The sequence below is a fragment of the Amblyomma americanum genome, chromosome 8 (assembly GCF_052857255.1).
Source record: "Amblyomma americanum isolate KBUSLIRL-KWMA chromosome 8, ASM5285725v1, whole genome shotgun sequence".
Lineage (NCBI taxonomy): Eukaryota > Metazoa > Arthropoda > Arachnida > Ixodida > Ixodidae > Amblyomma > Amblyomma americanum.
Genome location: NC_135504.1, coordinates 164,176,706 through 164,199,534, shown reverse-complemented (window position 1 = coordinate 164,199,534; position 22,829 = coordinate 164,176,706). Strand labels below are relative to the sequence as shown.

The following is a 22,829-nucleotide window of genomic DNA, read 5'->3' as shown; positions in this document are numbered from 1 at the left end:
AATTGCCACCCAACTCGAAGGAGTTGTGTCGCTGCTGCACGGAAAATCTCTATGGCCATTGAAATGGTTCTCGTGTCTTACTTGGCGCCAAGCTTGTGTGGTGCCACAATCGCTACTTTCGATTTTGCGCAAATAACAAAAATATTTTATAAATTCTGAGGAAAAAACAGCGCAAAATCACACAGGACTAAGAAAGAAAGACAGACTCGAGCGCTGAATAACAGGTTGTTAGTCAGCGCTCGAGTCTGTATGTCTTTCTTAGTCCTGTGTGTTTCTGCGCTGTTTTTTCCTCAGAATGTCTCACCAACTTGCCCAACAATACACCTTGATGTATTTTATAAATATATACTAAATGCTGAAATATGCGCATGTCGCTTAAAACCGTTTTAGTTTCACGTATGTGACGTTGCGCAATGTTGCCGCGTTGTTCCTAGCGCCATCTACTCACAGGTGCAGACACTGTTGTAACCACTCTAATACAAGATGAGTCAAAACCAAGCCAGTTGAACTGCATCAAAGCGCTGCTTCGTCAGGCTTAGCAGCTGGCAAATCGCCGTTATATCTGAAAATAAAAAGCTATTTGTCTCTTGAAACTTTATGCGAGGGTAGGAGTGGGCAAACTGAAGGCGAATACAACAGTTTAGAATATGATATTGCTTTCAGGGATTAGTGACAAAGCTGTTATTGCTGTGAAGCGGGCGGGCAGGGCGCCGCCATGTTGTCGACGCTACATACGCAAGCAACGCAAAGACCACAACGTAAAAATTAATGCACTTAATGCGCTTAAAACCAGACAGATACAGTTTTAAAATTAATGTACAGACTGCTTGCATTAAAGTTTAGGCGAATGATGTTTGTTCATGCTTTTGTACCGTGAATGTATCGTGTACGAAAGTGCACTTGGCGCCACTTGAAGCAACGCTAGCAACCTTGGCAAGCCCTCAAAGGCCTTTGAAATCTCGATGGAGTTCCGCGCTGCTCCGTTGACTCGATAGCCTATTAACTCGATGGCCACTAAAACTGGCCATGTAGCAGCGCTCGATTGCCTTTGAGTCGATAGACTACCGGTTTGAGGGCCTTCGAAATGTGACAGGGGTATCAAAGGACAAATCCTTCCAGGCACCTGCTGGGTCACCACAGATGGTGTGGCACAGCAAGAGAGAGCAAGAGAGCATTTTCTCCCCGTCTGTGTTGCTACAAAGCGTCTGTCGTGGGCTACCTATGCACTTTCCAACAACAGGAAAGGGCTACGCAGACAGGCTGCTGAGGTGAGAGCAGAGAGCTTTCTAACCCTTGATGGTGGGAGAACAAAACCAAGCAAAGGCAGGCCTTCGCAACCCAGTGGCAGCTCTGGACAACACTTGTGTCTGGCTACGATGCAACGAGAAAGTAACACTCACACCGACTTTGCGCAGCAGGTCACCCACAATGTTGAGGGCTGACACCCGTGCGGAAGGCGTCAGCGGTGTCTGGCCAGTCGGAACACCCAGGCTGGGTGGCGGTGGCTGCTGCGATGCCCCACTGCCAGAAGACACTGCAAGGGCAAAGATGTTCGCTTTTATGGCGCAAAAAGCAGCTAAGGCTACAGTTGAACAGTTTGCTGGCTATGTTGACACCTTCCAAAAATTTTCAACATGCAATTTTTACTTCCTATACCAAACAAAACTAATATATGGTAGACTACTTTTAAGACAATCTTGAAAGACCAGAAAATCTGGTTATGTTATCAGAAGTTTGTTTTCATAGAAGTGCCCCTAAAAAACTAAAATGATTCGCGAATGCAAAATAAAATGAAGAGCGATAGCTAAGTTAGTAATAAGGGAGTGATTACTCATTGCCAATGAGTAATTACTCCCATATTACAAATCTACTCCACCTTGGGGGATTCCCCTAAACATTTCACCGATAGCTAAGTTGTTTTCACCAATGCTTTCGACAAATTACCACCCACATCACTCTGCGATCGTCTGCCATGGCCCTTCGAAGGTCGCCCCCCTCCCCCCTCATAACGGTTTCGAGGACCAAAAGCCGTCGGTACAAATCCCTCACACACACCAGGCTTCAACTCAACAAACAACTTTGTGCGCCGAATCGAACCGATTCATTTGCCACCACTCCAAACCCTCTGCGCAAACGGGTGGGCAACAATTTTGTCACCAATGGCAACCCAAAGTGGCACCAGTCACCAGCTCAGACGGTACATATATAGCGGAACGCCAGCACACGGGGGTTAACTGGCTGGCATTAAAAGGACGACAGCATGCACGTGGTCACGTGAATGGGTGGTCACGTGAATGGGTGGTCACATTTTGTTGACCTGAGATTTCCGGCTGCCATCTTGAAACCTCCGACGGACAAGAAATTTTCAAATGTGAGTAGTAAGAGCTAACACTCTTAAAAGATATGTGAGCATGCAAGATGAAATGAACGGCTGTGCAAATCAGGACACAGACAAGAAAGAGACACCACATGCACACAATAGTGCGCATGTGGTGTCTCTTTCTTGTCTGTGTCCTGATTTGCACAGCCGTTCATTTCATCATGCACCAACTTGCCCCTCAGGCTGTTATTCTGAGCATGCAGGTGTATCCATACAGTTCAATAAAACATTTTGCTGGGTGAGTTGGTTCATTTTGCTCGAGGGGATGCTTGTCGCGCTACAAGCATCCCCTCGAGTATCCATACAGCATTATGTTACAAGAAAACAATTAATAAAATAGTCTTCCAGAGAGAAAATAATGGCATGAAGAGGCTGAAACAAGCTCGCAATGTCTTACTTGAGAACAGCACTGATGTAGTAATTTTTTCTCACTGTATTCGCAGCGGCTGCTATTTGCTTTCCATACTGCTCAGAGTGCTTCGAAGGTGCCCAACAGAGTAGCTATGCGTCTTGCTCCTTCCGCAGCACATCACCAGCCGCTTTCCATACACCGGCCATCTCTGCGCTGCTAAAACACGTGTTGCAATGCCACATCAGTTGCAAATGTGGCCCCAATGCCGAGATGCGACCATGTTGTGATAATGCCCAGCCTCTTCCAGACCAATAAAAAATTTTCCCCCAAGAATGTTTCCTCAGACTCTCGAGCGAAGATGCCATCTTGTGGCGTGCACTTTTTTGCCTATTTTTAATGTGACAGCATTAGAGCCGACGTCACACCAAAACTCCTCAGTCAGATATCAAGAAATTGCTCAAATCAGTGATGTCAAAGGTCCCAAATATGAAAATCCATACCACCGGAGCTGGGAGGCAGTGATAGTAACGATCACTACTGGAAAGGACAAGCGCAGCAGGGGGTGTGAGGTGGCCAGATGATGTAATAAATCAAACACTTTAAGGTCACGAACGAGATAAGATTCTATGCCAGAGTGAACACATGCTGAACACTGCATTAGACCCCAACACCACCTGCGTGTTTAAATGCCAGTCTGTGCTTTGGACGTCTTCCATCCATGCACAATGGATCCAGAACACACCGCTTAAAATGAATCAAATTGGCACTTTTTCTATCCTTAACAGTGCGCCCCACGAGTGCAAGTCGCCATGGTTCATGTTCACGTGAAAAAAAAACAGCGAGAAAAGACGCAAGACCAGAGGAAGACACACACAGACTGTCGTCGGACTTTCAACTGAATTTATTAAGGTTCCACCACATATTTATAGCCACTACTTGCGCAGGCGCACATACATGCCACATTCAACAAAGTCCGGACGTCATTACTGGCCAGATAAAAAATTCCATTCTTTGTCAGCGAGAATAACAGATGGGTCACTGATACAAACACGCAGTTCGGAGCTTGGCATCCCTGGTGGAAAGCCTTAGTGACTGTTTTCCCAGTGCCAATGCTGCTTTCTCGATTGACATAGAGGACTTGTTTTATTCAATACCGCAGGACGAGCTTCTACAAGCAGTGCGTGATGTGATTGAGACCAACGGGATTGTTGCATTCCAGAACAAATGCGGAATAGCACTCGACTCTTTCCTGGAACTGCTGGGTGTGTACCTAAGGTCCACTATCATACAGCACGGCGACAACTACATTGTACAGAGGCAAGGCATCTGCATAGGATCGAGTGTAGCGCCTGTACTGTGTAACGTTTTTTTGGCCAAGTTCGATTCGTTGCTGCAGAAAGCACTTCAAGACAAGCGTGTTGTAAAAATTTTTCGATATGTGGATGACTTTTTAATCATTTTAAACTTATCATCAACTGACCAGCTAACCTCTGCTCTGTGGCGGACCGGATTTTAAATGTTTTTAGTGCCTGTTCAATGAACATGGTCTTCACCAAAGATTTACCCTCTGACAACACCATTAGATATCTAGATTTAGAACTCAAGTTTTTAGCTGACAAACCCGTTTGCTGGAAGTATGCCCCTCGGTCTAAAAAGGCACTTTTGCCTTATGCTTCCGCTCACTCGAAGCTGGTAAAACGTGGCATTGCCAACCTGTGTTTCTCAAATGCACTGAGAAAAAGTTGACCGCATGCTATGCAGCAGAGTCTTGCCGAGCAGGTAGTTCGACTAGAGGCCTCTGGGTTTCCTTCCTCTTTGCTGTTGGCGGTCGCTGAAACCTTGGGCAAGAAAATGAAGAAGCCGCCAATACCGAGCACCCAACAGAGAGGACAAGGAACTTTGAGGTGATTCCCTACTACCATGGAATTTCGCATGGACTGAAAAAGGATTCCCAAAAATTTGGAGTGAATTTGGTGTTTTCGGCCCCCTGAAAGCTTTCCAGCCTTTGCGTCCGTATCTCCGGCTCCAAGCGACAACCTGCCTGCAAAACTAAGCACCAAACAAAGTTCACGAAGTGTGCTGTGGGTGTAGTATACTCTATCCCTACTTCTTGTGGGAAAATTTACATTGGGCAGACGAGGCAATGTTTGAACGAGCGACTCAGAGAACATGGCAGAACGCTGCGCTTAGGTACAGGGAGCAACCTGGCCATACATGTCAAGGAGTGCAAAAATTGCTCAGCTTTGCTGAACACTGCTACCATTATCGGCCGCGGGAAATCCAGGCACGAACGCGAGCTGTTAGAGGCGTTTTTAATCAAAAATAATGAGCGTGTTTATATCAGCGACCCATCTGTTATTCTCACTGACAAAGAATGGAATTTTTCATCTGGCTAGTAATGACGTCCGGACTTTGCTGAATGTGGCATGTATGTGCGCCTGCACAAGTAGTGGCTATAAATACGTGGTGGAACCTTAATAAATTCAGTTGAAAGTCCGGCGACAGTCTGTGTGCGTCTTCCTCTGGTCTTGCGTCTTTTCTCGCTGTTTTTTTTTTCACGTGAACATGTACCAACTCGCCCAACAATTCACGCTTCTGAGCCATGGTTCATCCACAGTTGCTGCAAAAGTTCATCTTAAGCAGACTTGTTTTTATATCGAGTCTTATGAGAAACCAGCCAAATGGTCTCATCTTATCCGAGGATTTGCATTAACCAAATTCATCTGAACGCAGGTCTACTGTGTTGAGAATCGGCACATAGAAATACATTTTGCCTCAAGATTTCACAATTGTGACTTTTATAATACAGTAGAACCTCAATTCACGGCTTTCGGAGACAACGTGAAACCGTTGCATAATCTAATCTCACACAAGTGACGCATTCGTGTAATAAATGCATCTGCTACTCTGGCCTTCAAAAACTATATAAAGTTCTTTTCCCCGCGAGTCATAGAAGCGCCCATTTTTGTTCCGCGAGAGTTCACGCAGACAGGCTTTTCACCATTGACGTTCCAGAAATATGGCTGCTCTGATGCTTCAAAGACATATTGAGGCGTGCAGCAAAACCATGCCAGCGTACTTTCCATTCAGACTTCCTAGCTGTCACTTCGCAGCAGTAGTATCTCCACAAAGAATTCGGATCATAAAATGAAAAAAGAAAACACGATGGCCGCCTGTGAAGCGCATGCGCCAGTGGCACAGCGATGTGCCACCTACCTACCAGGTGACGGCACGCTGCTTGCTCGGTGTTGTTAGGCCTAACATGCTCCACGCTGAGGCCAGAGTGGAAAGCACTTTCGAACTTTATTCTTTATTCAATTTTTACCCCACTTAGCCCGAAGGCGCTACAGCAGGGGGGCTGCAATGATGAAAAAAACACACATCTTCATTTATACAGCACACTTGCTGACCTGAAAAGCGATTCCATTCACTGATAGAACGTACAAAAAATGAATTTGCATACACATTAGTTCTGGTACTGTATTCCAAAATCTTAAAGCAGTGATTAATACGAGAAGAGACATAATGGGGCCTGTGTAAATATTTTTCCTTTTGAATGCCGGTTTTATCACGACATATTTGATACAGCAGTTTAAGGCGCAATTTTCTTCTCCGAGAAGAAAGACTTGGCCACTCTAATTCATTTTTCATGTCGGTACAGCTATCACCTCTGGAGTGTTGACATAGGACAAACCTTGCAGCCCTGTTTTCGATTTTTTCAAGCTTATTGCTCAGTGTTATTTGCCATGGGTCCCACACCGCACATGCATATTCGAGCATGGGTCGAACGTATGTGACAAAAGCAGTTGATTTTAGTTGAGGCAGCGCGTGAACAAAATTTCATTCTAAAAATTTTCGGGTCTTTGCTGCCTTCGCGACTACCGTGTCAATATCAGTATTCCAAGAACAATCGGCCAAAAATGTCACACCCAAATATTTATACTGTGATTTTTGCATCTGTGTATTGTTGTTGATGGTGTACTGAGATGTTAACTTCGTTTTTTTACGTGTGATGGTAACGTGCACACACTTTTTGGTGTTTAAATTCATTCTCCACTGCGAGTACCATTCAAGAACAAATGATAAATCCCATTGTAACTGGGCAACATCACATTTCTCCACTGCGAGTACCATTCAAGAACACATGATAAATCCCATTGTAACTGGGCAACATCACATTCATTTCTAATTCTTCCATATGAAACACAATCAACAGCAAACAACTGTATATTAGAACCGATCCCTGAACAGATGTCATTTCATCATCATCATCAGCCTGACTAACCCACTGCGGGGCAAAGGCCACTTCCCATGTCTCTCCAATTAACCATGTCCTTTGCATGCTGCGCCCACCCTATGCCTGCAAACTTCCTAATCTCATCCGCCCACCTAACCTTCTGTCGGCCCCTGCTACGCTTGCCTTCTCTTGGAATCCACTCCATTACCCTTAACACGTTCACTGCGTAGCCCCTTATCATAGTTTTGATCTCTATGCGTCGTGACCTACCGGTGGGTCACCCGATGTTTTCCGCGGGTGCGGCGTGACACACCGGCTGTTTTTTCCGCCTGCTGAAAGATGGCTCTACTGGCACTTTCAGCCGCAGCAGCTTGCACGGGCTACTTAAATCATGTATGCTAGCACAGAAAATCATCACGTGGTTCACTTGGCCCGTGCATTTCCAGGAAGTTGCTTTCCCTGGGGCCGCATTTTATAAGAATCCATTGTCCATTTTCCGCTCCATTTCTCGTGACGTAAGCCTGACGGAATCATCAGACTAAAGCAGTAACCGCATGAGGCGAAAATTCGCGGCGACACGCCGTGCGATGGCATCGCGCGGTGGGCTGAGGGCCGCCGAGGCACTGTCGCTCATCGCGTCGCCAAGGTTCTGGGTTTACAGAAAATTTCGCCCATCGCCCGGAAGTACCGTGTGAGACTAGCCAATGACGGTAGGCCTTGCGGGTGTGTAACTTCCGATCCGTTTTGCGCGCGAAAGTAGAATTTTTTTTTTTCAGCGGAGCAACAGCCGACGCATCCCTCACCATGGCAGCTATGCAAGAATTTAATGAAAGGCTCATTAATGAAGTTCAAAAGTAAAGGGTGTTGTGGGTATGTCCTACACGCACTATAAGTCGCAAGAGCGCAGGAATGTCGCCTGGCGCCTCATCGTAGCGTCCCTCGGGCGCGCTTGTCTGCGTCACGTGACTTCGTGTAGTCGACTTAAAATAAAATTATTACCTAAATATATTTTTTCAATGTTTTTATTGTGTTTTATCTTGTATGAAGCCTTAAGAGCGTTGTTCTACGCGTTAACGCAAAATGGCTGAACACTGAAGCTGCCGCAATCGAGCAACACTGAAAATGCGCCGCTCCGACGCCGAGTTCCGTCGCTTCGTGCGGTTTGCGCCAGCGGCAGGGATGGGCGACGGCGGTGTCATCGCGCGACGTATCGCCAAGGAATATCGCCTCATGCGGTTATCGCTTAAAGCAGCAGTCGACCAATCACAGAAATGAAAAGTAGCAGATACCGGCGTGGATGATAGTTTTCGCCATTCGTTGCGCGCTGTGGTTTAATATGGGCTGCAAGGTGCATCCAATAGTGAGGTCCAGTCGCCAATGGCCCTGGTCGCTTCCCACGGACGTTTGAACGGCACGGCTATGTCATCGAACAATATAATGACCTGACGTAAAGGACCAAATGGATCATAAAAACAAAATGGATAATGGATCCTTGTAGCATACGGCATCTGGAGAATTTATCGAGTCATTACCGCGACTCTGCTCGCTTCATCCCCAGTGAACGCGAACGAAGCGCGTTCTCAAGGATGTCCTTGAAAAACGGCGCCCTTTCTGTCTACAAAATTTCTGCTTTATGTAACTAGAGCGCGGCCAAGAGTTTCAGTTGTTCTGGTCCGAACAAGTGCCAGAGGCGCTTGTTGCTCTCGCACCCTCGATTCTTCTTTCTTTTCCTGGGCATGCACAAGTTTCCACAATAAAGAGTTTGCATTTTGAAGCCGTTGCCTGCTACATTTACTACCCACCGACCAGCTCCCGTTTGTGGGACAACGCCACGTGACCCTGCTTTTCAGCATTCACTAAGCACCAAGATTCAAGACCAAGACCTCAAACTCGACATTTTATTGAAGTACTTCCAGAATAATTTTCGAAGGAAAAAAAAAACAGTTCAAATCACAGCATTTGCAACTAAACGTCTTACGTGCCACCAGCTCACGATGTCTAAAACGTAGTCTATGTTCAGGACTTCTACTCATGCAGAAGATTGAAACATGGCAAACACATAAATGGCCTTCCCGCGCAATTTGCGCAAAATGTAACAACTTTCTTCGCCATTACCCTTGCCTGCTCTGGACTTCTGCGAGCTCTCAGCGATGCATAGCATCCAGTACATCTCCTTCGGACAGACCGTGCAGGTCCATCGGCCTTTTTCAGCGTATGGGCGCGCTTTGTTCCACGTGTCCTTTCGGTCTCAATCTGAGCTGTGGCAAAGAGTGCGTGTGCCAACTCCTCGCGGAATTCCATGATTGGCGACTTTTTACCGACCTCCATTGAATGGACAACCCATGCGTTCACAACTGCAGTTCCAACGATGAGCTCCACCGCAGCTTTCCTATACCACTTGAGCCCTTTTCGTAGGCAGGAGTAGTAGGACGTCATTTGGTCACTGTAGTCTACGCCCTTTTTCGCCACGTTGTAGTCGAGGACTGTGCGCGGTTTCATGATCGGCTCACCCTTTCTCGTTTTTTTTCCAATGTCAACAGCTGGCGTCATGCTCAGCAACTGTCGTCATCATGAGGATGGATGGCTTACCATTCAATAACACACACTGTCAGCGAGAAGATAGATAGTTTTTGATCCAGGCAAGAACTGTACAGTCAATATTTAGTGCGACAAGCAAAGAGTGGGAAACAGTATCAAATGCTTTGTGAAAGTCCAGGAAAAGGCAATCTATTTGTCCGCCGTTGTCCATATCAGATGCGAGGTCATGATAAAATTCAATCAGTTGTGTTGTGCAAGATAAACCCTTACGGAAACCATGTTGTTGTGAAGCCAGCAAGTTGTTTGTTACTAAGTGCGTCGTTATCTCTTTGTATGGAATGTGTTCCAAAATTTTACACAGTATGGACGTAAGCGAAATTGGTCTATAGTTACATCCTTTTTTGGCCCACCTTTATGAATGGGAACAATGTGTGCACGTTTCCAGTCGTCTGGAAGGGTACCGGAAGAGAGAGACTTGGTGTAGATTACACAGAGATAAAGGAAAATCGGTTCAGCACATCTCTTTAGATTTCCAGGAGAAATTTCGTCAGGTCCAACTGCCTGCCTTACCATCACTAATTTTGTTTAGCAATGCTCTGATTCCATTTACACTTAGCTCTACTGAATTCATAGTTGGGACTGAACTTATGTATGATAATGGACTATAGCTTTGTTTTGGTAAATACACTGAACAAAAGTAGTTATTTATACAAGTAGCCTTCTCAGTGTCGTGCAATAATGACCCATTATTAAAGACAATTTCGGTGATGCCCGTTGGCTCTGCTCCGCAGCCTTTCATATGCTGCCGAACGCCTTAGCATTCGCTTTGTGTCTATGTGTCTTGTTGACATTGCGCATGTGCGCTGTTTTTTCGTGACTGTATATATGACGTGCTTCTTCCCAATAAAAAATCAATTGTAAGTTCAGTGCTGGTTTGTGTGTCTCGTCTCCTAGTTGGTCTGTGTGTGCTGTTGCGCTGTTGAATCACCACCATTCACTTTTATTTTACTGCCGAGGTTTTCAAAATAGCGCCCCTTAGCTTTCTTTATATTTTGCTTGTATTCGCGGTTTATAGCACGCAGATTAGATTATCAAAGTGGCAATTACCCTTAGTTCTCTGGTATTTTAAAAATACATGCTTTCTTTTCCGAACTATTCTTAAGATACGCGCTGTCATCCGCGGCTTGTTAAGCTTTTTAAGTTTAATGTGCTCGATGCTAGGAATGCAGGCACTGGCAAGCTCCTTGAGTTTAACTCTTCTGTAAAGCTACTCCACAATTCCTGAACGTCGCAATCATCAGAAAGGCATTCAAAAACTGGCAGATGATCAAAAACTTTCGTTGATATTTCGTTGATATAATCCCCTCGCTCATATAGGTACACTTTTCTGGTTTCTTTTTTCCTTTTCCTGCTACTTATTGCTTTAACACTTGCGATGACAGCATGATGGTCGCTTATTATCGGAATGACACGTACAAAATTCACAAAATTTGGTGGGTTACGAAAAATCAAATCTAATATGTTTGTGTCACGAGTTGAATCCACGACATACTACGTTACTCCAGAAGAATCAGTAATACTTTTCATCTCCAAGTTTAAGCTTCCACCAGCTGTGAGCTCACAGGTGCTGTCGCGCCACTTTAGATCAGGCAAGTTGAATTCACCTGCCAATAAAAAAGTATGAAAAGATGCCTCGGAAACGATATCATCTATAATCTGAAGGGTGTTGACGGTCAAGTTTGGTGGCTGATAAAAAGCACCTGCAGCAAAAGAAGAACTGTCTGGCAAGGTAATTTTGCACCATACTGATTCCACAGCGTCATGGCGTATATCTAGTTCACATGAGTTTAAAGAGCGACGAACTAGAAGAAAGGCGCCACCCGCACGGGACCTGTCTTTCCGATAAGCAATGAAGTCACTGAGAAACACTTCACTATCGCTAATGGAAAGGTCTAGCCAAGATGCAGTCCCAAAGACTATATCGGCCTTCTGCAATTCACTGTTACTGCAGCCAGATCAAAATTTTCGTGCCCTTTTTTCCCATGTTTCGGTCATTTATTTTTCACAATTTCAACAACTTCTCCTTTTTCTTTACCCCACCGAAACGTCTTGCCATTAGCAACCACTTTATCAATGCTTAGTTAACTCGAGTTTTTCCATCCATTTTAATAACCTTCGCATACTCCCAAAGCCATTTATGAATATTTCTTGTTTCAGATGAGCTATCTTGGTCGATGCTGTATGAAGTTCCTTTGAGAACGTTAGATTTTGTAGCGAAAGCTACACTGGCCAAAAACTCGCAATTTCGCCGTGCTTGCATTCCCACCGTGCTCGCATTCCCAGGTGGTCGCACCGCACCAGGTGACCAACCACGTGACCAACCACGTGACGAACCACCTGACCAGCCACGGCGCCGTGCCGCCGGCAGCTGCTCCATACCACGTGATGGACCACTTGGTCGGTGGCAGGAGCCACTGAAACCCCCGCACACTCACTGAATAAAAAAAACCCCTGTGTCGAGGCTGGCAATCGAACCATGGCCTTTGGCGTTTCAGGCGAAGACGCTACCACTCCACCACGACGGCTCGCATGTAGTGAATGCGCGCCTTTCATATATTAACCCTTCCAAACCAGATGTCGCCGCGCTTTTGCTACGTATATCCTGGCCTGTCGATGGTGCTGTCAATGAAGGTTATCCAAAAGTGCGTGCTACAGTTGGTGTCCCTCGGTCAACATCAAACATGAGTGCAGCTACAAAGGTGACAGCAACCTGCAGCAACAGAAGAGGTGTAAGTTGCATGTCGGCAAGCGTGCCGGCTCAAAATCCCTGCCACTGATGCCACTGGTGATCATAAAAATGTCTAATCTTGTTACCGCCTCTACAATAACTTCATGCTAGCATGAATGTATAGTTGATTTCCCTAATGTCTTCGTCAGTGAAGTGCACAGCAAAATGGGCCAGGCGATCGAGACGCCTTGCACCGACAGCCGCGGGTCGCATGCGCAGAGTTCGAGTCGTGGCAGAGGCCATCGTGGCCCCATTTGCATCATTGCGTGCACGAGGGTGTCGGAGGTGGTGGCGAGTCGTTTTTTTTTTCTTGGCCGGTCAGCGAGTTGATCGCACCACTAAAGAAACTTGCCGATGACTGCAAGTTTGCATTGTTTCGTGAGCGGATGCTACGGGACCGAATCGTGAGTGTAATCAACGACATCACAATGCAGACTTGGCTGCTGGAAACGGCAGAGTTGGAGTTCAAAGCCACGAGGGCCTTTAAGGTATGTAAATAAATAAATAAACAAAGGATACCATCACTGCCATGAAGGCTGCAAAGAAAGATTCCCATGCATTATGTGTGGATAACGGCACCACTCTGTCAATTATCAGAGAGATGAAGTTTAAGGAGCTGTTTTCTTCGGCGACACTGGAGCCATTGGAGGTTCAGCTCACATGATTTTTTGGCAACACAAAGCCGGTGGTGGGCAAGTTCGCGGCAACCGTGAAGCTTGGTGAGAACGAGTATGCGCTGCCTTAGTTCGTTGTGAAGTGTCCGTGTCTTACACTGTTCGGAAGAAGCTGAATGAAGGAATTTCAGCTTGGGATCGGCAAGCCAGAAGCAGTCAATGCAGTGACGTCCACGAAAGAAGCGGTGAGCCAAATTTTTCTGAGGAACTGAGCACCTTTGATGCTGTGACCACTCAGATTGCCGTGCAAGAGGGTGCTAAGCCAAGATTTTTCAAGCCGCAGGTTGTCCCGTTGATGCTACGAGACAGAGTTGCCTAGGAGTTGCAGAGAATGGAGCGTGAGGGAGTCATCCGACCTGAGAAGACATCCGAATGGGCCGCGCCCATCATTCCCGTAGTGAAGCATAAATGGCCGTGCTGGTCTGTGTGGCAACTTCAAGATGACAGTCAACCCCTAACGGTCGTATCCAATCCCTTCCATCGAGGAGCTGCTTGCAAGGCTGACAGGGGGAGCTAAGTTTAAAGAGCTCGGCCTGAGATGTGCCTACCAGCAATACGATGTATAACCACCAACTCGCCCAATCCTCAGTTCTCCTACCAGCAGGTCGAGCTCCACAAATGCTCTCAAAGGTTTGTTACCACCAACACCCCGAAGGGCTTGTACCAGTTCACCAGACTTCCGTTTGGTGCGTCATTGCCCCCGTTTCGAAATGAGATGGAGAGCCAATCTTGACCCTGCCACAGTATACTTCGATGGCATACTGGTGACCGGCACCAACTGCAGCGATCATTAGGCTCATGTGTCCCAAGTCCTGGAGCCAGGCTGAAGCCTTCCATATGCGAGTTCCTGGTACCTAAGGCTATGTATCTGGGGCACGTCATAAGTACAGCTGGCCATAAACCGAATCCAACAGAGATCAAAGCTGTGTAATGGCAGGGTGGTACTGGGCGTACGAGGAGGAGCACACAAAAGCAAAGAGTTGCTCAGGTCCTCTAGAGTTTTAGCACATTGTGACATTGCAAGGCCGACAGTGCTGATCAACCATGCCTCTCCTTATGATTAGAGCATTAAATTGGGCTCGCTGGTATTTGCTTGCCGCATTCATTTTCTGAGCGATTTAAAAACACAAACACTACATGTAAGACAAATGCACAAGGGACACCTGCTAGACTTTAACTAACTTTTACTGGAAGCATACAAGACATTTATAGCTTTCACTGAGCAAACGCAGGTGCCTCGTCATTTGCAACAGGTCTAACTACCCCCTCCCCCCTCCTGCGTGGCATGTGATTGCACTGATAATCAATTTCTTTCACTGCCAATGCCAGGCAAGGGGTGCTAATGCACATGTCGTTCGCCTCCTGAATTTGAAAGGCTTCAATAATTTCCCTTTCTTTTTTTCTAAGCTCCCATGTACATCACAGACTTAGCATCGTATGCCGGGAAACAATGCTCGCAACTTTTTCTGCTCCTCCGGCCAGTGATGAAACAGCCCTTTGGCGCTCTGTTATCCGGTAGTTCATGGCATGCCAGCGAAAACACGAGGCCGCATACACAAGAAAAAGGTGGTAGGCAGGGACGGACGCTGGACTTACTTTCAACTGTGCTTTATTGAAACAGACACTGCCACACAAACCTTCTGACGCATGCGCATCTTGACATCCTCCTGTCACTTGCAATGATGTCAACCCTTATCAGCTTGCTAGTATGCACACTCCTTGTTTGTGAGACACAAGGAAGTGTCATTAATGCAGTTTTCTTTCTGATTGCTGATGTGAAAGGCTTCTAGGATTTCACGCTCATATCTGGTCCTTCCCTCCCAGCACTGTCACATGCGAGTATGTTTTTGCAGGCTAGTTGGTGCCTAAGCATTCTGGGTTTTTTGCGCAAAAGACACGACACAAAAGAAACAAGGTAGACAGGACAAGCGCTTACTAACAACTCAGGTGTTTATTGATGGAACATTTGCTTAAATACAGCAGCTGCTCTTATCAAACAAGAAGAGGGAAAGAAGAGCCTTCGCATACATATATATCATAACAGCACAGATCCCATCATCGCACGAGAGAAGGCATGTGTCGAGCTCTAATTCTGCGCAAGATAACTGATTTCTTTTTTTGAGAGCACAATTGAAGGATTGCTGACACACGAGTTACCCGATTTTTCTATCTCATTAGCCTCAATTATCTCTCTTCCAAGTTGTGTCTTGCACCGGCGCAGTACTGACGTTTTTTCGAGCGCGGGAGTGCAGTTGCGGCAATTCCTAATATGGTCAATCATTTTCAATCTTCTTGTTTGATAAGAGCAGCTGCTGTATTTAAGCTGTATTTCAATCTTCTTGTTTGATAAGAGCAGCTGCTGTATTTAAGCAAATGTTCCATCAATAAACACCTGAGTTGTTAGTAAGCGCTTGTCCTGTCTACCTTGTTTCTTTTGTGTCGTGTCTTTTGCGCAAAAAACCCAGAATACTGTCACATGATTGAGCACTTATCGCAGCTATGGCAGTGAGGTGGCAAATGCCTACCTTGGCAGTGATGTGTTGTGTTCTTGCAGTCACCTGTTAGTACAACTGCCTATGTGGTCTATACACACTATGCCGCAGGTCAGTACGCCACAAGAGATTTCACATGTCTGACTTTGCACTCACTTTTCTTCCTTCCCTCATTCCTAATCATCGTGCACAGGGCAGCCAGATTGCAAGGTGCTGAAAACACAAGACTGGGAAATTTGATGCATGCATGGCATTACCTCCCGGTTTTTGCGCCTGCTGGCCTTCACACACCCTGACTTTCCTGCACCCAGTTTCGCCTTGAGAACGGAAAGCCTGCTGTGTCAGGCCATGCGGTCCCTCTTGACCAGCTTGGAATGATTCGATGCTTTCTCTGTTTGGGGTGCGAACACCCAGCAGACATGATCATTGGTTAACCATCAAGGAAGGGCGCGCACATGGAGTGGAACCCGGTGGTTTTGAATTGTGTCAGCCGCGGGGAAAACGTATTTATCTCCCCCTCTTACAAACCTCACACTGCGGAAAGCGAAAATGGTGGCGCGAAACAACTGTAAAACTAAGCTCGCTCTCCCATATGTTTGTACAGCCGAAACAACAGCTAAACCAAGTCAAATGTCTTACTCGGTTTAATGTTCGTTGAAACCCTGCAATTTTTTTTTCCTAAGGCCAGCTCCCCCCTTAAGGCGAACTTTTGCAGCAACCGCAAACCGCAGTGACCCTGCCCAACAGCAACCACTTATGGTTCACCCGCACAGCACTGCCATGGAGAGAAAAAATAGGGACAATCAATTGGACTGGTGTGAAGGAAATGAGATAGCATTCTTCTTTCACTGAACAATCTATTCAGTCCTGATTCAATTACAATTTTTTTTTTTCTTTCTGACTCTGGGTCCACTGTCTTTCACTCCCCAATCTGTCTTCCCATTTCAACAACGCAAAATGTGCCACACTGATAGATCTTAACGAGCCCTCTTACCACTACCGGCGGCGCACTGGTTAAGTAATGGGCCACTGCCCCTGCAAGAGGCTCAAAAGCAGAGAGGTTAGAAGAATTATAAATGGAATTTAAGAAAATGGCAAATTTACAGACCGATTTACAGCCCCATTGAAGAAATACAAGGAAAAAAAAAAACAAGCATGGTGTCAGCTGCCAGCACCCAGTTTCAAAGCGGATGCTCCATTTATCATACTGAGCAATGCGAGAAGGAGCAGCTCCAGCAAGCCTCATTTTTGCACAGAGAGTTCTTTGGGAGGCTGCATATTTTGCAGAGCCATTTTCATTCTCCCTAGAGACAGCGCCGGACAGTTTTTGCCTTCTTGGCCCTCCTAATGCTATCACATCAAAAAGACACGCACGTGTCTTGTAGGGAAGCCTGCACAGTGATCTGATCTCTTCACAGCACGCGTGCTGCCTCCAACAGACTAAGCGCCACACATGCGCTGAGCACACCTGCTCGCTGCTTCAAAGAAGAACAACTCTATAAATAATGTTAGCAAAATCCAGTAGTTGAGCATTTCGCGGTTTTGTTGTTGCTTGTCTGGTGGCAAAAGGTCCATTTATTGCTAACGGATTTGGATTCAAAGTTTGTGGAAATATGGGGGGACAGCCTTCCGCCTCGCACTCCCACTACGCGGATGCTGCGTTTCCGCTCGCTAACCGCGGAGGGATTCGTGCTCTAGAGAACAAAGGGAGGGACGACAAAGCATGAAGACTCATATGCTGTTTATTACACTTGCAATTAATACACAGAGCGGGCCAGCTAGCTACAGAACATCAACGAGGCATTCCTCGGAACTAGAGGGCTACATAAGAAGGGCTTCTGGCTTGGGCAGGGGCACGACTTCGGAGGTATCGGCGGCAAACGTTTGTATGCGGCAACAATGGCGGCTGGGTCTTCCCGTGCGCACCGCGTTCTTGGGGCAAAGCCATCCCCAAGCATCTGCTGGGGAAAGTGCCGAGAGCAAGCGTTTGCTGCGCTCACTTCGCTGTCTGGAACCAGAAGCCATGGCACGACGGATCTCTGTGCGCCTGCCGCGAAGGATGACGAGAACGTGCGGCTGCAACCGCTCGTGACACTGGCCGGATCCTGACCTTGGAGGTGGCGCTCCCGTCACATCCCCCATGAGGGAGAGCTCCCCCCTCACCCAGCCGGTGCTGTCCTGAAGCACGATGGTCGAAATGGAGGGAGGAAACAGGTTCTCCACAAGTTGAAAAACATTTTCCTGCCAAGACGGGACTCTCTGACGATGAAACAGCCGAAAGTGATGTAAACTGACATAAATGTGGACTCCATGATTACTGGCTGCTGGCGGTACAGCCTAACAGCAGCCAGAATGACAACTACTGCCGGCTGGACGTTGGTCCTTTTGCATGGCGAGGGAACAGCACAAGACCGTATGTCTAGAGAGATAATTGAAGCCATCAAAATCCGTCGTGCCAAGGATTACTGTGTTAGTACACTGTGTCTATCTGTCTTTCTAAGAAACAATTCAAGTTCCTAAGCACATGCGCTATGACTGGTCGCTTGGCTCGAATGTATCACTGTTCCTATCATTGTGTTTTATAGTTTAACTCCTGGATTTTTGGACTTTTGGCCCACTTTTTATTATCCGACTGGTTTATTATCCGACACTTAAGCGGGCTAATTCCCATATATGTGGAACATCATTCTCTACTTCACATTCACAGATCCCTGAGAGTCCTCACACCCCTCCTGGCACACCGGTTAAGCGACGCGCCACTGCCCTGCGATGGCAGGCGCTCCCAGCCTTGTGCGGCCCAGGTTGCTCTTCCCGAGCGACCAATCATTAATTAATTCAACTGCCATCTGTCACGGCAGGCAGGTTGTGATGACGCCGCAAGGTCAGGTGACCTAAATGGAGTCGCGTGCCCGGCGCGAGGAGGAAAAGGAGCTTATGCAGTTGATACTGCAAGTAAGTGCGCGCCTGCCTTGGCGCGAAGAACGAACAGATGTGGACCGCGCCTAAAAGTGAGGGGCTTTAACCGCTGTCTGTGAGCCCGAGCCGCCGTTTAAGCTTCAGAGAAGCGCGCCCGCTCGAATCCTGGGAGGACACCAATCGACCAGCCATGGACCAGCGAGGCAACGTGCGCCGACCTGCAGAGCGGCCCCGTCGTGTCCCGGGCACTGTGCCCGGTCAACAAATTGTGTTTTGTTTGTTTGTCTCTCTCTGAGTTAGTGCACGCTAGGTGCAAAGATTTTGTTGAATTGTAATCTCTGTCGATTGTTACTCTGCACGAGTTGCATTGTTTTGTAATTCACTTTGCATGTGCTCATACGAGTGATTGTGAAGTCCTCTGTATCGTCTCTTTGCTGTATAAACTTTGTTTTGTTTTGTGAACCTTTGGCTCCGACCCATTCTCTGGCTTGAGACCAGCGAAAGCTGAGCACCAAACGATCATCCCCTTGTCACTTGGTATACCTGGTCTCTGGCTGAGCTTGCCACGCTGAGTCGAGGACTGAGACCGCTTGCCCCACACGCTCTAAGGGTGTGTGGGAGTGCACGCAAAAGTGCGCGAAGTGGTGACAGCCAGTCATCCTGACCACAGGTGCGTGCTGCGGCGCCAACTTGGTCTGAGCAGTTCCTATGCACTTGTAAATTGAGATGCATTTTACACTGACGCAGCGTAGTAACACGTGTCACAGAGATGGCCAGATATCGGCACACTGGAGTTAGTACTACACCTTGGACAGAAAAAGAGCACACACAAATAGCAGCCGTTGCGGATACAGTGAGAGAAAAGAATAAATCAATGCCATTTCCAGGTAGGATAATGTGAGCTTGTTGCATGATGCTCTCTCACTGCAAGGCCATTTTATGTATTGCTTGCATGTAATTGTAAACATCTATATCTTGTCTGGGACATTTGTGTTATCGGCAGTAGTCAGGCAGTAGGCACACTGAGCAGCAGCGTGCAACTAGCACTGCACCCAAGTCGTGCATCAGCAGTGGCGCAATAGTAAACCTCGTCAGCCATAAACAGACGCATAAATTCTGCAAACAAATTTTGTTCCTTTTGTGATATGAATAGCCGGAAATTCATACGGTCGAGATTCTACTCTATTACACGATCCCCTTGATAGAATTCTATATATCTGATATACAATGCACCGTGCTCTCGAAATAAAATTTCAGTAGGCAGCAGGTGTAGCTAAACCTGGATATAACCATAACCAAGTTGAAAAAGTCCGGGATTTTCGTTACATCCTGTGCCGTACAGGCACGACAATGGCATGCTCATGATAGCAGTTAAATACACCGACACAAAACATAGCACTGATAAATTTTCAAATGCTGTCTACCGACAGCACACATAAGATACCTTAAATGCTTGCACGAGGTACCTCAACAGCGAAATGGCTTTCAAATCAACTACCCTATATACGCGTAATGAACCCACTTTTTTTCCAGGAAAGTTGACATCAGTTTGGGAGGAGGGTTCATTACGCAGGAAAAAAGGTTTCAACAAATTTTTTTGGAAGGGTCGATATTTCATATCATACCTCCTTTCCTCATCAACAAACGCAAGTGGGCGGTCAGAGGCGTTTGTGCCGCTGGTGTTTAGCATCCCATCATTCACTTTGAAGCGATCCCGCAATTTTGAATCGCATCCAGATAAAGCAAACATGCTGAACACCGGCCCTGAAGGTCAGGCACGCCTATGCGAGGTTAAAAAAAAAAAAACACAGGACGGTGACAAGTGCCTAATCCGAATGACTATGCCTTAGCTTACAGCACACGTCTTGGTGCTCTGCCAAGTTCGCCGAGCGCGCTGCGCTCTCCCCAACCCCCTCCCCCCATCGATAAACAAGTGGTGGTGGTGTTATCAGGGGCTGGCAGCATCATGGCGCGTTGCCAAGATGTGCGCTGTGGACGGCGCAAGAACTGAGGAACCGGCTACAAAAAGCTAAAGGCTGAAAAAGAAGAAGTAAATTCTGGCCGACAAAAGTAGGGGTGGGTTCATTATGCGAGTGGGTTCATTAAGCTAAAATACGGTAATAGCCAAAAACAGAAAGACTGTGACGCACTGCCCCCGGTGGTGCCAAAAGAGTACGAGATGATGTGCTACAACTTCCTTGGAAGCAACAACATGCATCTGAGAATCATGAGCCAAAGTATGTTGGCCTCTAGCACATGAAACTGCCTGCAGAGCGAACGAACTGTTGAGCAGCACTCTGTGTGCTCTTCAAAGTTCTGCCTCTTTGTTTACCCTCAAACAGTGGCAACACACAGGCACTGGGGGGCTTTTCCAGGCTTGTTAGTTCCTGGCAAACAAAACAGACTTGAGAAGTTTTATTCTTGAAATGAGCCACATCTGGAAAATGCCGTATATGCTTGTGCAAGGGCCGAACTCTCTTGTTTTTCAGGTTTTGACAGGGCATGGCCCTTACATGGAAAAATCGGCACATTTCTCAGCCTACAGCAGAGACACGCGTCCCCACTACACCCACTACAGAGCAAAGGCCACGCTCATATCTCTCCAATTAACCCTGTCCTATGCCAGCTGCGGCCACGCTATTACCTGCCTCCTCTTGGAATTCACTCCATTACATTCAAGGACCAGCGGTTATCTTGCCTTCGCATTACATGCCCTGCCCATGTCCATTTCTCCTGCGTTTGTTCCCTCACCCACTCTGCCCGTTTCTGGTCTCTTAACGTTAGACCTATCATTTTTCATTCCATAGCTCGCTGCGTTGTCCTCAACTTAAGCTGAAACCTTTTTGTTAGCCTCCACGTTTCTGCTCCATAGGTGAGTAGTACCGGTAACGTAAAGCTATTGGTCTTCAGGGATATTGCTTAACTACCATTCATAACCTGGCAGAATATGCCACATGCACTCCACCCCATTCTTATTCTTCTAGTTCTTTAACTCTAAAGATTCGGATGTGCGGTCACTACCAGTCCTAAGTAGACATATTCCCTCTGCCTGTCTAAGTCATTGATCATGCTTTGCAATTCAATGTGATCAGCAAGTCACTGATTATTTAGGTATTATCCCCAGCTGTTCCCAATCCAGGGCTCTGAATGCATCCTGTAAACAGGTGGTGAACAGCAGTGGTAAGGTCTTGTCTCCCTGCGTGACAACCTTCCTTACTGGTTTATGGGGTTTAACATCTCAGAGCGACTCGGGCTATGAGGGACATCGTAGTGAAGGGCTCCTGAAATTTCAAGCACCTAGGGTTCTTTGATGTGCACTGACATCGCACAGTACATGGGCCTCTAGCATGTCGATTTCATTGACATGCGACCATCATGCAGAAAGGTTGAAATGCGGGCCAGTTGGTTCATAGTAACTTGACCATCATGGCCGGGATCGAACCTGCTCCTTTCGGGTCAGCAGCAGAGCGCCATCACCACTGAGCCCCCACAGCGGCCCCCTTCCTTATTGCAATTATACTGCTGACTTTATGGACGACTATGGGGGCTATGCAGCCGTTATAGATATCTTTCAGTATTAGGGCACATCCTATGCCCTGATCCCATAATCATTCAAATACATTGCGCATCAAAAGTATGGATGACGGGCGAGTGCCCGACGACTGGTGCGAGTTAACCACCCGGAGTAAGATAGCTTGCTAGATCAGTTTACTGCCAAAACGTCCCGTGCACTCCACAATCCAGTCTCGCAGAAATCGATCATACATTCATTTGAAAGTGAGCTTATTGTGCAATCGTAAACTGGTTAGACCTTTCATGATACACCGTGAAAAAGCACCTTCGCTGTGGCCTCGATGCAAAGTATGCTATTCCACTGGCACCAGAGCCTGGCGGGCAGCCACAGCACACCATCCCTCTAGCTTTAGTGCAGCATAATGCTTTGTCCTTTCTTGTGAGAATACCAAGCACACAAGATGAGGCGGCAGCGCTGATGCTTCATGTGTTCGCGAGTCCAGTGCATGCATCTATGGTCATACAGTTATCGTCTATTCACTCCCATTGGAGCTCACTCCGATCAAAATTATGCACAGATAAAACGATTCTTTTGGCTGACAGTTGCTTCTTTTTTTGGGGGGAAAACCGGTTGCAGTTGGAGGTGGGGCCCTTACACGAGTACTGTATAACTGTATATACTCGTATATAGTACTGTATAAATGTATATACTCGTGTAAGAGCAGCACCCGTTCATCTGCTCGTCTTTCTTCTGCTGCGCTACATGCATTCCCAATAGCCGGATAGGAAGAGATGAGCGAAAAATCTGGAGACATACATTGCAGCTACGTGCGGGCTAGTTGGTGGTTCATACTTCTTTTAAACAGCGCAAAAGACGCGGACGCAGGACACACACAGCGCGGTGTGTGTCCTGTGTGTCCCTTCTGCTTCCGCGTCTTT

General features: G+C 46.9%; 1 protein-coding gene across 8 annotated transcripts in view; it reads right to left on the bottom strand.

The window, feature by feature from the left end:
- LOC144102143 (nuclear distribution protein nudE-like 1) overlaps nt 1-22,829 on the bottom strand; it is a 168,548-nt gene that overhangs the window by 59,184 nt on the left and 86,535 nt on the right. For all 8 annotated transcript variants that reach the window (XM_077635463.1, XM_077635460.1, XM_077635462.1 and 5 more), the window contains exon 7: nt 1,401-1,534. In XM_077635463.1, coding sequence (XP_077491589.1) covers nt 1,401-1,534 — 134 coding nt within the window. The remainder of the gene's footprint in view (nt 1-1,400; nt 1,535-22,829) is intronic.